At 43.7% G+C, this 16,238-nt stretch overlaps 1 protein-coding gene across 1 annotated transcript in view; it reads right to left on the reverse strand.

Moving 5' to 3' along the window:
* The window catches only part of SYNE2 (spectrin repeat containing, nuclear envelope 2), a 269,558-nt gene that overhangs the window by 96,642 nt on the left and 156,678 nt on the right, over positions 1 to 16,238 (reverse strand). Inside the window, exons 64-70 of the mRNA XM_014545947.1 lie at positions 13,935 to 14,051; positions 10,115 to 10,345; positions 6,454 to 6,636; positions 4,810 to 4,938; positions 3,929 to 4,050; positions 3,172 to 3,313; positions 970 to 1,101 (exon numbers count right to left, since the gene is read on the reverse strand). Coding sequence (XP_014401433.1) covers positions 970 to 1,101; positions 3,172 to 3,313; positions 3,929 to 4,050; positions 4,810 to 4,938; positions 6,454 to 6,636; positions 10,115 to 10,345; positions 13,935 to 14,051 — 1,056 coding nt within the window. The remainder of the gene's footprint in view (positions 1 to 969; positions 1,102 to 3,171; positions 3,314 to 3,928; positions 4,051 to 4,809; positions 4,939 to 6,453; positions 6,637 to 10,114; positions 10,346 to 13,934; positions 14,052 to 16,238) is intronic.

Here is a 16,238-nt window from a genome sequence, read left to right on the forward strand (position 1 = left end):
CCAGGGGGCAGATCCTGCATTGAGTGTCTGCCCCCCTGGTGGTCAGTTCGTGTCATAGCTACCGGTTGTTCCGCCATTAGGGTCAATTTGCATATTACCCTTTTATTATATAGGAATATATCTTAATTAAAAAAAGAGAGATGGCCCAGCTGGTGTGGCTCAGTGGTTGAGCATCGACCTATGAACCAGGAGGTCACGGTTCGATTCCCAGTCAGGGCACAGGCCCAGGCTGTGGGCTCAATCCCTAGTAGGGGGTGTGCAGGAAGCAGCCGATCAATGATTTGCTCTCATCATTGATGTTTCTCTCTCTCCCTCTCTCTCTCCCTTTCTCTCTGAAATCATTAAAAATATATTTTAAAAAAAGAGAGACAAATGGACTGTGAACCAAGGGAGTTAGGAGTGTCATTTATGGGCTGATTATAAGAATTAAGGCCACCCTTAGATGTACAACTCCCGGGAGGGGGCCCTCTAATGTTGTGCTATCAAGCCCTGGTGAGTTTAAGAGCCACAGGTCTGTTTTCGTATAAGCTGCTGGTACCACCTCTTTTTCTTTGCCGAAGATCACCTTGAATTTTTGACCATTACAAGTGATTTAGGAGCATGCTGAAGCTGGTAATCACCCCAATTTGGGCTTTGTTTCCTACCATCTTCCCTGATGGATCTACATTACCCAGCATGAAGCTTACTCAAGGCTGGAAACCTTGCTGGTCCTCCCCCTCTCCCTCCTCGCCCAGAGCACCACACAGACAGTACTAATCAATCACAATCCTGGGTCCTGCTGATCCCCGGCTCAGGTTCAGAAGCCTCTGCACTTGGTGCTCTGGGCAGCCACCACTAAATGTAACAAAGCTGGCAGGAGAGTCAAATCCTGTTTGCAATTCTAACACCCATTCCATTATGTGTTCTATCATTTGTCTACAAGGGAAATATGGCCGGTTTACAATATCACATGTAACACGTAGCTACTACCTGTGTCTGAAGACTGTTTGCTTCCTGACGCAGGTCTTCAAGTTGGGTGGTATAGGTTTTCAGTTCTTCAGCTGTCGGGTATCTAAAGTTATACACACTCACACTGGGTAGAATACTCATTTCTGTGGCAACCTATTTTTAAAAGGGGAAATGCTATTAGAGACCATTTGAGATTTTTCTGATGTTAATGTAAAACAGCAAAAAATGCCTTAGCATTAGCATGCTATCTTCCAAGTTACCTTTTTATAAGAAAAAAATAATTAAATTTTAAATATTTTGGATAGTTGGAAAAGTCATGACAGGCTTTACTTAGACACTTGAGAGTCCATTTAGACACTTGAGAGTCCATTTAGACAGGAAAACAAACCACAATTTGAAAAATAGAGTAAAACCACTAATCTTTCAATTTATTAGCAATGCTACCCATGTGACCAGGTTAGCTGCTTCTCTTCACGCTTATCAGTAAACTCCTGGAATATAGACAACTCTGAGAATAAAACAGTCACCTCAGGGACAGATCCGCATCTTGATTTTGTTATTGAAAAACTAGGTAAGTATTAAAAATGAGCTGTGACTTCGGAAGGGTGAGTGACTCAGAGTCAATGTCTTTCTCAAATGGGAGAACTGGCCTACGGGGAAACAGGGTGGGTGACAGGGCTCCATTTGGGGCAAGACTAGCGATGGAGTTCTACTCTCAGGAAGAGAACGATATTCCTGTCCCCGTGTGTCTCACAGGAGAAGGCACAACTAAAGCCCCACCCATCAGTGTGATTCAACTGTAATTGGTCAAATGAGGTTCTCTGCAGAAGAGAACTGCCACGTTCCCACCAGGTGGGGAACTGGGAGGTCACTGGGAGCCTTTGCCCAGGCAGTTTGAGTGCGATGCTGAAGGCAGAAGCTTGCCTGCTGTGAGCACCAGTTCCAATCCTGCTCGTGGGCTCCCCGTTGGAGAGAAACCCAGTAGTAGTTGGCATAGGATGAATAAAACTAGTAAAGGCAACGCAAGGTACGTTGGAGGCAATACCAACTGACAGGTGCCGTTGGCACCAGGGCCAGCACACTGCAGATTCCAGATAATCTTTTGATGAATGAATGATATTCATTTTTTAAAAAAGAAATGAATGTATCTTTTTTTAAAAAAGTATTTCCTACATATATTATTCACTCCTTTTGTAGACATAAGAAACCTGTAGAAAAAATTTATCAGTTTATTTGAGCCAAACTGACAATTATTGGGAGGCCCAATCTCACTAGATTGAGAAAATGCTCCAGAGAATGGCAGTTTCACAGCTTATCTTATACATGAGGATTAAAGGAGGAGATGTAAGGGGTGGATTATGTGAAATTCATCGGTGGTAGATTAGGGAAGCCAGAGAAAGCAAATGGGGAAATCTCCAAGACTGGATAAAGAGTAGAACAGGGAGTCACACATTTCTTTGCCTTGCTGGGTATAGGATAGTTAACAATGAACATGTATAGCACGTGGAGATGGTATGGGGGGAACCAAGACAACAGTGAGGGGCCCTGTGGTCTGGGGCTCTGGGGGAAGGCCGTGCTCTGAGGGGTCTGGAAAAGGAGACCGAGGTCTCAAAGGTATCTTATCTTAGACACAAAAAGACATGAACAGCTCACTTAAGGTAAAGATGGAACTTTGTCAAGGAAGCTACAGGCCTAGGACACGACTGCCCGCCACGATCTGCTTTTAGTTAGGAATTTTTATGTTCATCTTAAATAGTTACTTTCGGTCTCTGAGTTTGTAGGGCCCTCTGTGCTGGCCTCCCCTGAGCTTGTCAAGGTTAGTATGTGGGCCCTTTTCGTCCACACTTTATCCATTCAATATACAGACTGAGATTTTAGATGTTCCAGGTGCTGGCCAGTCATTCAGATGTGAGCCAGGCAGACACGGACTTCCTTCTCCCACCATCTGATGGGGAATACCGACAATAAACAGGCCGCAGTATAGTGAGAGCTGTGATCAGGGAAGCCCAGGGCTACAGCACCAAGGGGAGGGGAGGGCACTTACGTAAGGCCGATTTCCAGGAGGGTGGGAAGGGGTCAGCCGAGTGAAAAACCCACTTGGCATCCTTGCTCTCTGAAAGTAAACTGCGACATGACGCAGAACATGCCTGTGTATTTAACGAACGCTGTTGGACTTTCTGAGACAAGCATGCTTACTCACACTGTGCGCAGAAACACACTGACCTGGGGCTCCACGAGTGGGGGCAGAGGCTGCCGTATTTTTGAGGAGAGCTCCTGATGCAAATATCGCCACTTATCCCCACTGAGGTCCTGGTGTGACAAGACCGAGTCTGGAGCATCATTTTCAGGGCTGGGTGCCTCACCGCTTTCACAAAAAACAAAAGGTGCAAAGAACAATCAACATACAGAAGTTTTATTACTTCAAACAATCTTCTATATGTATAAAGAGGCAATATGCAAATTAGGCCGGGAAGCCGTAACCGGTCACGACCAGACAGGCGGAGGTTGCGTGCGCAGGTGAGGCCGGGAGCGAGGTCCTGGTGTGACAAGACCGAGTCTGGAGCATCATTTTCAGGGCTAGGTGCCTCACCGCTTTCACGAAAAACAAAAGGTGCAAAGAACAATCAACATACAGAAGTTTTATTACCTTCAAACAATCTTCTATATATATAAAGAGGCAATATGCAAATTAGGCCGGGATGCCGTAACCGGTCACGACCAGACAGGCGGAGGTTGTGTGCGCAGGTGAGGCCGGGAGCAGAAAAGGAGACAGAGACAGGGGGGCCTGCCCGAGCTGGTGCGGAGACAGAGACAGGGGGGCCTGCCCGAGCTGGCCGCGAGTCAGGCGCAGGTCCCGGCCCTCCGCGGGGTGCCTCCTCGCGTGATTTCAATCGCGCGCTGGGCCTCTAGTGTTTTATAAGAAACATTCGTAATTCTCCCATCACACTACTGGATATCCAACGCTTTAAAAATATTTTACCTCTCGGGTGATTTCTGAGTTGTATCGTTATCAGGTTGGCAATGCTCGGGCCACATATTCTTAGCATTCAATTCTATGAATTTGACTAAATCTTTCTGTTCCATTGGTTTCAACTCCAGTACCTATAATTGAACAAGATTCAAATGGTCCAATCAATCAAAATTTTCAGTGACTATTCACAGGTTTCTTCTACACAGATCATCTGATTTTGAGCCACATCCTAAATCATTATTTACTATTTTTCTTTCTTTGCTTGCTTATGCTCATCAACTTTCACTTTTCAAAAAGCCTATTTAAAAATATTTTGCACAACAACCAAGTGTTGTTTACATATGTAGCGCATACAGAAAATCACCGAAAATACCCTAACACATTTTAAAATAGGGAGACAGGTGTTGCAGTGACAGGTCAGTTCATCCTGAAGATATACACTTACTTTGATATAAGATGCAAGTTAATAAAGTACCAACATTAGTGTGTCCCCAGCTAGGGAAGATGAAAGCACAGCTGATGCCACAGCACACGCTCAAAACCCAGGAGTTGCTGCCCTGGCCGGGTAGCTCAGTTGGTTACAGCATCACCCTGATGCGCCAAGGTTGCAGGTTGGATCCCCGGTCAGGGCACATACAAGAAGCAACCAATGAATGCATAAGTAAGTGGAACAAATCGATGTTTCTCTCTGTCTCTCTCTCCCTTCCTCTCTCTCAATAAAACAAACATGTTAAAAAGAACAACTCAGCGTTGCTGCACACACAGGAACACCGCACATCACACTTTCCACTCAGTCACCCAAGAAAACGCTCCACAGGCAGTTCAGTATTTAGTTCAAGGGGAAATTCCAGAGTATTCTTATCCTTACAACCGTTAGGGGCTCACATTACCTGCTGCTGCAGGAAATCTTTTTGTCTGCCGAATTGCGGCCTTTCCATGACAACAGATTCAAATTCAGAAAGGTTATCTGGCTGGAGAACTTTTTGATGCTCTGAAGGTTTCTTTAGAATGGTGGAATGCTGCAAAAGATTTTATAATTGCAGACTACTTAAAAAGAGGACCCACTTTATTTCAATTCAGATAATGAGACTACATAATGGAAACATTTTAAATGAAGTAAATGGCCCTAACCGGTTTGGCTCAGTGGATAGAGCGTCGGCCTGCGGACTGAAAGGTCCCAGGTTCGATTCCGGTCAAGGGCATGTACCTTGGTTGCGGGCACTTCCCCAGTGGGGGGTGTGCAGGAGGCAGCTGATGGATGTTTCTCTCTCATCGATGTTTCTAACTCTCTATCCCTCTCCCTTCCTCTCTGTAAAAAATCAATAAAATATATTTAAAATAAATAAATGAAGTAAATGACTGCATTCTGTTATTTATTATAAATATATACTAGGACTTAATGTACGTATTTCCTAACAACTTTGAAAACCACTACACTTGATGAAGAGGCCATCTTATCATTTCTTCAACTTCCTTCATCCAATCAATTATTAAAAGCCAGGACACAAATAGATCCAGAGACATAGATGCATTGAACAGAGCATCAAACCTCAGAGGGAAGGTAGGGGAGGATGGTGAGGATGGTGGTGGTGGTGGTGGTGGTGGGTGGTAAGAGATCAACCAAAAAAATTGTATGCATATAAGCATAACCAATGGACACAGACAACAGGGGGGTGAAGGTGGACGGGGGTGGGCTGAGAGAGGACAATGAGGGGGAAAGGGGGACATATGTCACACTTTCAACAATAAAGAATTAAATAAATAAATAAAATAAAAGTCAGGACCTCTATTTTTTTCCTTAAGAAGAAAGTAAAATAAAGTCAAAAAGAGAAATAGTATTATGCTTATAAATTAAAATGTCCCTAAGTCTACAACAAAAGTAGATTTTTAAAAAAAATATATTAGGATGAAAGGGGAACCATATGACTTGTCTACCTGCAGCTCATCTTATTTCTGTGAATAAAAGTCCTCCAAGTAAGAACAACTATCTCATAAGTACAGATGCAAATCTTATATAATAAGATCCTATCCCATTTTGTACATTTGCATTTATAAACACAGAACACTTTTAAGTCACAAGAACACTTTAACTATATGATACTATGATCGGTACATGTAAATATTTGTAAATGAATAACAAGAGTACCCTAGAAACGGGTTGTTTCTGATGTCAACTTTTAATCTTATCTATAAAAATGTTGTTTTCCAGTCCATTGGAGTCACAAAATTTCTTTGAAATGTGTCCTTCCTTTATGAGGAAGGCTTACACCAGACCTCATTGCCAGCAAGATCAACCCAATCAAACCAACCCAAACCAAACCAATGCCATCACTAACCCCCTGGATAGGAAAACTGCACAGCAAAATGAAACCAATAACAAAAGGCAGTGCAACTGTCCTTTGCAGTCTGAAGAGGCGCGATTCTTTCTTACTTAGCCTCTGTAGTTGCTTCAGCGTCTCCGCCCAGAGCTCGTTCCTGATGGGTCTACCATAACCACACATCTGCACACATGTCTGTGCACAGCCACATCTTACCTGGTCCTCACTGTATTTCTCCTGAAGCACCAGCTGGACTTTTTCCAAATTGCACTTCACAGTTTTTAGTTTCAAGGCCAGTGCTTCGGCCTCCTGTTGAGTGGCTCCATGGTCTCCCAAGCCCTGGTCTTTGCAGTGCTCCAACAGAGAGGCCACCTTGTGCTCGATCTCTGTGAGCATTGTCTAGGAAATAACATCATCTAATGATTCATAGTTTTGTTCTTAAATCAGTGTTATATTCCCATATAAGTTAGATTCACTCTCTCTCCCTAAATGTATATAAGAAGTGCCAGAAACACAGGTTGGAAGGGACCTTGGGTGTGTGTGTCTGGGGGAGGGGAGGACTTGCACATAATGCCTGTGTTTTTCAATAGGGGTGCAACCAAACCAACCCAAATTGCAGCTGTCATTCTTTAAAGTAAGTGATTCTATAATCACTTTAGAAAACACAGCTGAATGTATCCGGCATAGCACAGTGGTTAAGAACACAGCCACTGGAACTAGACTACCTGGGTTCATATCCCAGCCCTGCCACTTGGTAGCCGGGTAAACTCAAGGCACCTCACTTTGCATGAGCGTGCCCGTACTCATATGTAAAATGGGATTATTAACAGAACTTACCTCCTGGGGTCACTTGGATGAACTAGAGTTAAATCCCTGCACTTTGGCCAGTGCTTGATACACTGTCTGTGACGACTATTATTTTTTCCCACCTTTCTAAGCTTTTTTCTGTTGCAATGCAAGTGCTGAGTAGTAATTTAAAAAAAGAATTCCACGAAACTCTTTGAAAATTCTTTCCCTTGCTCTTTTTCCTTTTCTTTCCCAAGCCAAATAAGTTTCCAAAATACCAGAAGAAGGCCACAGAGGAAACCTCAAACACTAAGTCATTGATAGAACTGGCCAACTTACACACGGGTCTAAAAATAGATGAATGAAGTAAGTTTCCCAGTAAGTCACCGTCACTGTATTCCTCTTCGACAGATCAGGTTTGCCCTGCCCTGGGGCTCAGGAGCCCAAACAGTCATACCAACTGGCTGGGCACACAGTGCAGCAGGCGCTGGGCACATAGTGTGGCGGCACATTCAGACCCACAGTCCAGCACTGTGATCACCTGTGCTGAAAACTCAGTGCGTGACTCAGTTCTTTGAGAGAAATGTAAGAAAAAACTAGCCTTAAAACAAATTTTCAAATCGTATGCCTTATAATCCCTCCATGCAAGCAAACTCCTTGTAGCCTGTATAGACTCTTCTAAGCTGAAATAATATGAACTCATAGATGTTCGAGTGGCTGTAAACAATGTGTACTAGAATTTTGTGCTTGGTTTTTCCACTTAGCTACTTTAAATATACTTTTTAATATGTTGATAACCCATGATTCACTTAACAATAGGATTACGGTTAAGCTTTTAAGCTATTTCCAGTTCTTCACTTTCGTAATTAATATTGTCATAAACATTTTTATCCTTTTTTGGGGTTATTTTCAGAGGGTAAACTTAAAGTAATGGTCAAAAAATATTAGGTCAGAGATGATGAACATTATTTATGCTGACAGCTGACCCTCCCTGAACATTGAACCAACAGACAAAATTATCAGACGTTAGTGGAGCCATTTCTCCAGGGTTTTCTGGGATGATATAATTTTTGCCAATGTAATGTAGGAACAAGACAATAGCTGTTTTGATTCACATGTTTTAAATAATCAAGGCTGAACATTTCTTCTCAAATTACCGACTATAATTTTTCCCGACTAATCTGTTTGCACGTGTCCTTTGTACATTTTCCCACTGAGAACTTAGCCTTTTTACAGACCACACGAAAGGCTTTTTATGTTTCAATATTAATTACATGGGCCATGGTGTTATGTAAATAAGCCAAAGATGGCCCCTAGGTTTAATTATTCATAGCAGGCCGGGACCCTTAGCTCAAATCCCACTGGCCCCAAACTCAAAACTGGACCCCACACCGGCTAGCCATGGTTAAGACAAACTCAGGAGCCCCAGGAGACCCCAGCCTCTGCTGCCCTTCAGGGTTCGCAGACATTACCTAGACACACAAGACTCCTCTGGGTTCCCCATCCACCGGGAGCTTCCTGGTCCTCTTCCCCTTCCGGGTGGTGGCCCCACCCCATCCATGCCTCTGAGGTTTCCTGCTGTGGGGGACTTCCCAGTCCACCAAGATCCTGCCCAAATAACGCGCCTTGTGTACTACCGCCACCTTGTGGTGGTGTCTTTTCCTTGAGCAGCCCCCAAATCCTTGAACCCACAAGCAGGGAATTGGGTGATGATCAAGAAATCAATCGGTATGGGGTCCACCCCGGCAGCAGGACAATCAATTGGCAAATTGACCCTGGATGGCCTCAAGTGGCTGGTACTCAGCATTCGAAAGGCCACTGTCTTTTCCTGACTCTCAGGCCCCATGGCTTCTGGACTTTTGGCTGAGATCAAGTCAGACTCCCATGCCTCGGCAGCCAAGCCAGGCGGCTGGGACAGTATTTGAGTGAACCCACCCCTCAGAGCTGACATTTAGGGTCAGAGGTGCTTAGCTGTCCAGGGAAGGAGGCCAGTCTGCCTGCTGGGGGCGGAGGTGGGGGCGTTAGGCAGGCACTGGATATTGTAAGACTGAATGAAAGGAGAGGCGTGTCCGACTTGGACCTGGGGTGGGCTACCCCTGCAGGGGTCCTCAAACTTTTTAAACAGGGGGCCAGTTCACTGTCCCTCAGACCATTGGAGGGCCGGACTATAGTTTAAAAAAAAACCTATGAACAAATTCCTATGCACACTGCACATATCTTATTTTGAAGTAAAAAAACAAATGTTTTCGGCGGGCCGCATGTGGCCCGCGGGCTGTAGTTTGAGGACCCCTGCACAGGCTGAGTTGGACAAGCTCCCTGTGACCGGGCAGGTAATGCGGGGGTCCTCTGAGAGGATGTCCTGATCCTTGGGGACCACCGCGGTAGACAAATGAGCCAATCAGGCAGAGACGTTGGTCCAGGGCTGGCGTAAGCACCATTGGGGGAGGCGTACTCAATTATGCTGCTGCGAAATCATCATTGTAGTCCCTCCCGGGAGGGATACAGACAGGGATTCCCCACCTTTAGGCTGAGCCTGCAAATGTTACTCAAGTGACTACAGGCAAGGAGGTGTATACCCCTGCCCCTCCCGGGGAGCAGCAGGAGTGGTCATAGTGAAGGGCAGCGAAGCCCTTTTCTGCTGGATCTGCAACCTTGCGAATCAGGATTTTCAGTTTCGTTTCTGATGAATGAAATTTCAAAGAACTTACTAATCTGAATAAAAAGGACAGCATTTATTAAACACTTTTTATATCCTTTCTACACCAGACACTGGTTTCTATACCTGATCTCACTTAATCCTGGCAAAGTCCTAAGAGATAACCTGCGTCTGAAGAACATGAGGTGACAAGTTCACTTCCTCAAAAATGTGGACTCTGGGTTCTGCGCTCTCATCCACTACCACTGTCCCCCCAAATACTCTGTTCACATGAATCATTTCAAATAGTTTCCCTGAGAACAGAAAGTTGAGGCCAAGATAAATGCAGTGGTCAGAGTAACAGAAAGAAACACACTGTCGCTTTAAGAGAAACTGGCAAAGACACCAGGTGATTGGGGAGGAGGCAAGCCCTGAACTCCAACCCATCAGCCTTACCTGGCACCCTACCAGCTGCTGTTCCACCACCTGCTGCATGTCTGCGTTTAATGTTTCCGGCTCGAATGCCACGTTGGCTTGGTGCAGCCACAGCTCCAGCTCGGCCACCTGGGTCTTGCAGGCATGGAGGACTTCAGCAGGCTCGGGTCTAGGGTTCTCCACCGGGGAATGCAAAGCTCCTTGCTCGACAGAAAAGCCCAGGGCCGCAGCCTTGATAGGAGGTGTGGCACCCTAAGATAAATCCACAGATAATCCAGCAGTGAAAAGTCAGGAGTCCAAAGTTTTCAGACTTGGGCTTGCAAAGACCTGTGGACTTGCAGCATTTCCCCAGTTAAGAGAATAAAAAAGTTTAAAAAATATATCTATATCTACATACACACACGCGCACAAAAGCAGAAGAAAGAAAAGAAAACTGCACCTCCACACTCATAGCAACAATCACGTGACCCGGCGCCCAGGTCTCCAAGCAGCCGATCGGCAGGTACACAAGTACAGTGTTCCCGGACACAGAGGACGCAAACAGGCTCCCAGTGCATGCGACGCGGGCCCCGGGAGACAGGTGAGTGTCGTGAGAGGGTGTGCGTGTGGGTGTGTGTCTGAACCACTCCAGCGAACTGGCCGGTGTTTACAGTTGCGTGACACACGATTGAGCAATGCTTGCATGGCTGTGCGCTCTGTTCAAACAACAAGGAGAAAGGAGATCTGTACCCACTGGAGGGGAACAAGGAAACATACACACACTCTTAACGTCTTCTCAGGTAGTTCACTAGATTGTAAAATAGTGTAGCTCCCTCCACCCCCAACATACGTGCCATTACTCATCTATACTCTGATTAAACACAGCTTGAGTCTAGTCATGAGCTTCAGTGAGGTAACCTGGAAACTTTTCTCCTACTCTTCAGAGAGAATCCCTAAAACTAACTTTCACGTTCTAGATACTCAAATATCATTGAGTTAAGGACCAGATGCTTATAGTAGAGTATGAAAAAAGTGTGATGTGTTCTTTTCATACTGAAACAACAAGGTTGCTTATTGATCCAGCAGAAAAATTTCTTCTACTGGTAGATAACAGATGAAAAATTCTAATAATTCTATAACAGATATTTTCAATTTGGAGGTAAAAGATGATCTGATACAGAAAGATATTTGCTTCCCACATCCTTTGCCAGAATATTCAAAGAATATATTAATCCTTCTAGTAAAATTTCTGTAGGACTAAGGATTTGTGTTTTGTTCTACAAAATTATTGATTAATACATATCTTATTATGTTTAGGATGAAATACAAAGTTTTGGTTTTTTAAAATTCTCACCCAAAGATATTTTTTCCATTGCTTTTTAGAGAGAGTTGAAAGGAGGGGTGTGGGGTAGAGAGAGAAAGAGAGAGAAGAGAGAAACATTGATATGAGAGAGACACATCAATTTGTTGCCTCTCACATAGCCCCAACACGGGCCAGGGATCAAACCTACAACCCACGTATATGCCCTTGACCGGGAATTGAACCTGAGACCCTTTGGTGGGGCCAGGGATCAAACCTACAACCCAAGTATATGCCCTTGACCGGGAATTGAACCTGGGACCCTTTGGTGTGCGGGCTGACGCTCTAACCACTTAACACAACACTGGCCAGAGCAAGAATCACCTTAATTTAGAAGTGTTCCCTTGTTTTCCCTGCAGTTCATACAAAGTCAGCTCTATTCATGGTGTGGCCTGTTTTATATTTCTTTTTTAATTCTCATTTTAAAAATCAACAACAGTAGTGTGATTTTACTGCCAGACATCAATTTCTAGTCATCTGATTGTTTTCTGGCGCTTAGATATTGCTTTTGTCTTACTGGCAAAGATTTTGGGATCCTCTTTTTGTTACCAGAGATAACAATCTGCTAATATTAACATTTTGTTAATATTGTGTAACAAATGGACCTTCCTTAATTATTTAAAAATGTTATTTGAGCGCCCGTACTTTGCCACACACATTTTTAAAAAGACAAGATTTAGTTCTTTTGCTTTCTCACTAATGCACTGAATTCATGAGGAAACAGGAAGCTCGGTAACTAATCTGGGCTTTATTTGCTAGTTGTTTGAACCTGAAAAAAAATACAAAGGTAAATGGAAGAGAAAAAGAATATTTGCAACCATAGAGCGTCAACAGCTGAAGGTGCCCCGGGGAACCTGCCAGCAATCGCTTCCTCCGCCTCTTTTTATAGTCAAAGGAGCCCGAGTGCGGTTAACGTTTAGTCAGTTCACGCACCTTCTGTTTCAGCACGTTGCCTCTGAGGAGCTCAGGCCCACAGGTCAGGTGCTTGCCCAAGGTCACACAGCTCTGTGACCTCTTAAGTCTGAGCCCACAGATTTTCCCACAATAGCACTCCTGCTCAACATCAGTAGCACCCCTGCTACATGACAGCCCCAAACTCTAAAAGCAGAGATTTAAATGAATGTTTTATGATTATACATCTTGGGGGGACTAAAAAGTATTATCATGAGTATTTCATGTGATAGTCACATCATCCCTATAGCATCGCTGTAAATTAATCATATCTAATCCTTCATTGGATTATGATGAGCCAGGCGACTGTGCTCCGTGTGATGTGCCTCAGCATTGCACACCACAAGCCCATATTATTCCCAATGTGCAGAGGAGGAAACTGAGGCGCAGACGGGTCACAGAAATTGCCGACGGCCACCCAACTAGTAAGTAGAACCAGGATTCAACCCCTGCTTTCATTAAGCCTTAGAGCCTACAAGTCCACATTCTTGACATAATTCAGCCCCACCCTCTGGTATCCCAGTTAGCCTCTCAGTGAAGGTCATACCGCTTGATTTCTGCATCAACACATCACTAATCTAAGTAACAGCTTCCGGTTGAAACAGTGGTTCTCAACCTTCTGGCCCTTTAAATACAGTTCCTCATGTTGTGACCCAACCATAAAATTATTTTCGTTGCTACTTCATAACTGTGATGTTGCTACTGTTATGAATCCTAATGTAAATATCTGATATGCAGGATGGTCTTAGGCGAACCCTGTGAAAGGGTCGTTCGACCGCCAAAGGGGTCGCGACCCCGAGGTTGAGAACCGCTGGGTTAAAATATAAGCTCTTTTTTTTTTGGCTGCAGCTATGCATATTTCATGCCTGAGTACCAACCCTTTAAATTTATTACTTACTACTTTACAGTCAATTCTAAAAAACATATGCATGTCTCCCCGTTCCATACACACACACTCTTCATAAAATGCAAAACTGCCTGGCTAATGTGCAATACCTAACTGCGCTTGCACAGATACTAGACACGCTGCTGGGGCAGGGAGGTGGCGTTTTATTTAGTGAGGCCAACCCTACCTTGGTTTCACATCTGTCAGTACTAAATATGCAAATTAGGAAAGCCAATGGGAATATTCTGGGTTTGATTCCATATTCTCCACCTCCCAGACGTACTTTTAATCCTAAATTTTGATTTCCTCATTTGTAAACTTATGGTAGGTATTAATCTACCTTTTAATCTGAGGACTAATCAGCAAATATAAATGCCTCTTATGTAATGGGCAGTTGTTAATCAATATTAGCTCTTGTCCACTTTCACGGCCCCCATAAGGAATGTCTACAGAAGAAAGAAGTGGTTGTTAGTGGAGAGGCTAGTTCACCCTTGACAAAGGGTGACCAAGTGTCATGCTCACTTCTCATGTGAACATCTGATGGCAAACCTTCCAGTTCTCCGGCTTGACAACACACACACACAGAGTATCGCCAAACACAGAAGCTTGTCATCGCTAGGTGCTCGGCTACCTGAGCAGTTGGCTTGTGACCAACAGGGACTTACCCCTTCCGTTTGGTGGGGGCTCGGGGAAAACGCTGGGTTTTGCTCAGGGTTTAGTGAGCCTGCTGCAAGAACTTGTGCCGTGGAACTATCACACGTGCTGATTTTCCCAGCTTCCTCCTGTGAAGAAAAGCATCAGAGGTCCGGAAAAGGTCCTGTTCTGTGGCCACAAAAGCCACTCTTCCCGCACCTGCTCATTTGACAAATCGCCCGCTTGCAAAAATGTCCGGAGAAGTCAGGTGCACTCAGGAGAAAAGTTTGTTCATTAGGAAAGCAATCACCTTCCTCAGGTTTGTCTTTATTGGAAAGACCTCAGTTCTCCAAAGCTCTTTGGTTTATGAGGAGCACATATGGAATCCAGAGAAGTATGCACTTCAGTGGATTATTATGAGAATTGAAATTAAAGGAGATTAGATGATAAAGGCCACATTTCGACTAATGGACGAAAAGATGTATTTTTAAACTTGGGAAGAACTACCCAGGCATTTCATGGAAAATATTAACTAGATCCTGTCTCACTCTGAACAATGAATTCTAATATTTAATGTAAAAGTTATACCATAAAAATTCTTGAAGAAAATATGAGTGAATCTTTTTCTAATGTTAAGAGTAGGGAAGGAGTTTTAAAGCGTGGCAATAAAGGAAAAGAATGTTAGTATTAACAACAAAAATAATGTGTACCACAATCTATGTTTAAAGAGAAATAACAGATTGGGTAATATCCTTCATATATTAATATGTTATAAAGTGTTAATATCCTTCATATATTAATAACTCTGATAAATCAATAATGAAAAACATCAGCCCCTCCATAGAAAACCAGTCAAATGCCATGAATAAACAATTCACAAAATAACACAAAAGCCTATAAGAGATATTCAAGGCTCCTAGAATATAAATTTAATTTAAACTACTAGCTAAGTTTGGCCAAGATTAAAAATATTCAATATCGCCTGAGCCAGTTTGGCTCAGTGGATAGAGTGTTGGCCCAAGGACTGAAGGGTCCCCAGGTACCATTCTGGTCAAGGGCACATACTGCGGTTCAGGCTCAATCCCTGGCCCTGGATGGGGCACGTATGGGAGGCAACCAATCAGTGTGTCTCTCTCACATCGATGTCTCTCATTCTGTCTCTCCCCCTCCCTTCCACTCTCTCTAAAAAAATCAATGGAAAAATATCCTCGAGTGAGGATTTAAAAAAAAAATTCATTTTCAGCCCAGGGACAGGAAAGAGGCACTTCTGAGCACTCTGGGTAGGAATAAAATTGATATAGTCTTTCTAGAAGGAAGTTTGATAATGTGTATCACATTTTAAATGAATCCAGCACTTCCACTTATTAGGTTAACCGAGGATGCAAAATGGGAAAATGGCACCTACACAAATAATTAACATAATGTGGTGGAAAGAGGATGGGCATTGTCATCAACCAAGCTTGATTGCGCTACTTATAAGTTGTATGATCTTGGACAAGTTAACCTGGACACGGAGTCTCATTTACTTCATTTTTAAAATGGGAATATAGTCTACCTCACTCACGCCTGTGATGATTAAACAATGACACATAGCATAAAGCATCCAACAGTTCCTAACAAAAATGTTACTTTTCAGTTCCTTGTACTAAAAGCAGTCACTGCCTTTAAAAAGGTATGAACCAAGAGCTACAGGTAAAGCTTGGCTTAGCTGGCTTGGTTTAACTTTTAACTAAAGGTAAAAATTGAAAGGTATGTCGGGATCATGAAAAGTCTGGAATGCCAGGCTAAGAAGTTTGCATTTTATTCAGTGATAATCAGAGTCGTGAAAGTTTACTGCAGATTGTTGATGGTTTTATGAAAAGCCACCAATACTGTGTAAGACGTATTAGGAAAAAGGACTGGAGGGGCTGTCGCCCAAGGAGAAGGTTACTCCCAAAGTCTACAGAGGCAGTAATAATTGCCTGGAATATGCCGATGGCAAAAATAAAGGCAGAGACTAGAGATGCAGGCACAAGCAGAGCCCTGGGCCAATGAAATGAAAGGACTGGCTGGACCTGGGGGAGGGGTTAGCCCTGGGCAGAAGGCAGGAGTGGGCAGGTGTATGGATCATAAGGATGAAGGCACGTTTCAGGAACAAGGGAAAAGCACGGTGTTTACGTCAGCTTATGATTTTCTAAAGTGAGGGCATGTACCCTCTGTTCTGAGAGATTGGAGGAGATTTAGAAGGTCAGTAGGAACAAAAAAAACACCTCATCTCATTCATTTATCTCATACCCTACTTTGTTCAAGAAAAGGATTATGCGGAGACCCCTCCCCCAGCTACTCCCCAAAGAGAG

This window comes from Myotis brandtii, unplaced genomic scaffold (genome assembly GCF_000412655.1).
Source record: "Myotis brandtii unplaced genomic scaffold, ASM41265v1 scaffold423, whole genome shotgun sequence".
In the NCBI taxonomy this organism is placed as follows: Eukaryota; Metazoa; Chordata; class Mammalia; order Chiroptera; family Vespertilionidae; genus Myotis; species Myotis brandtii.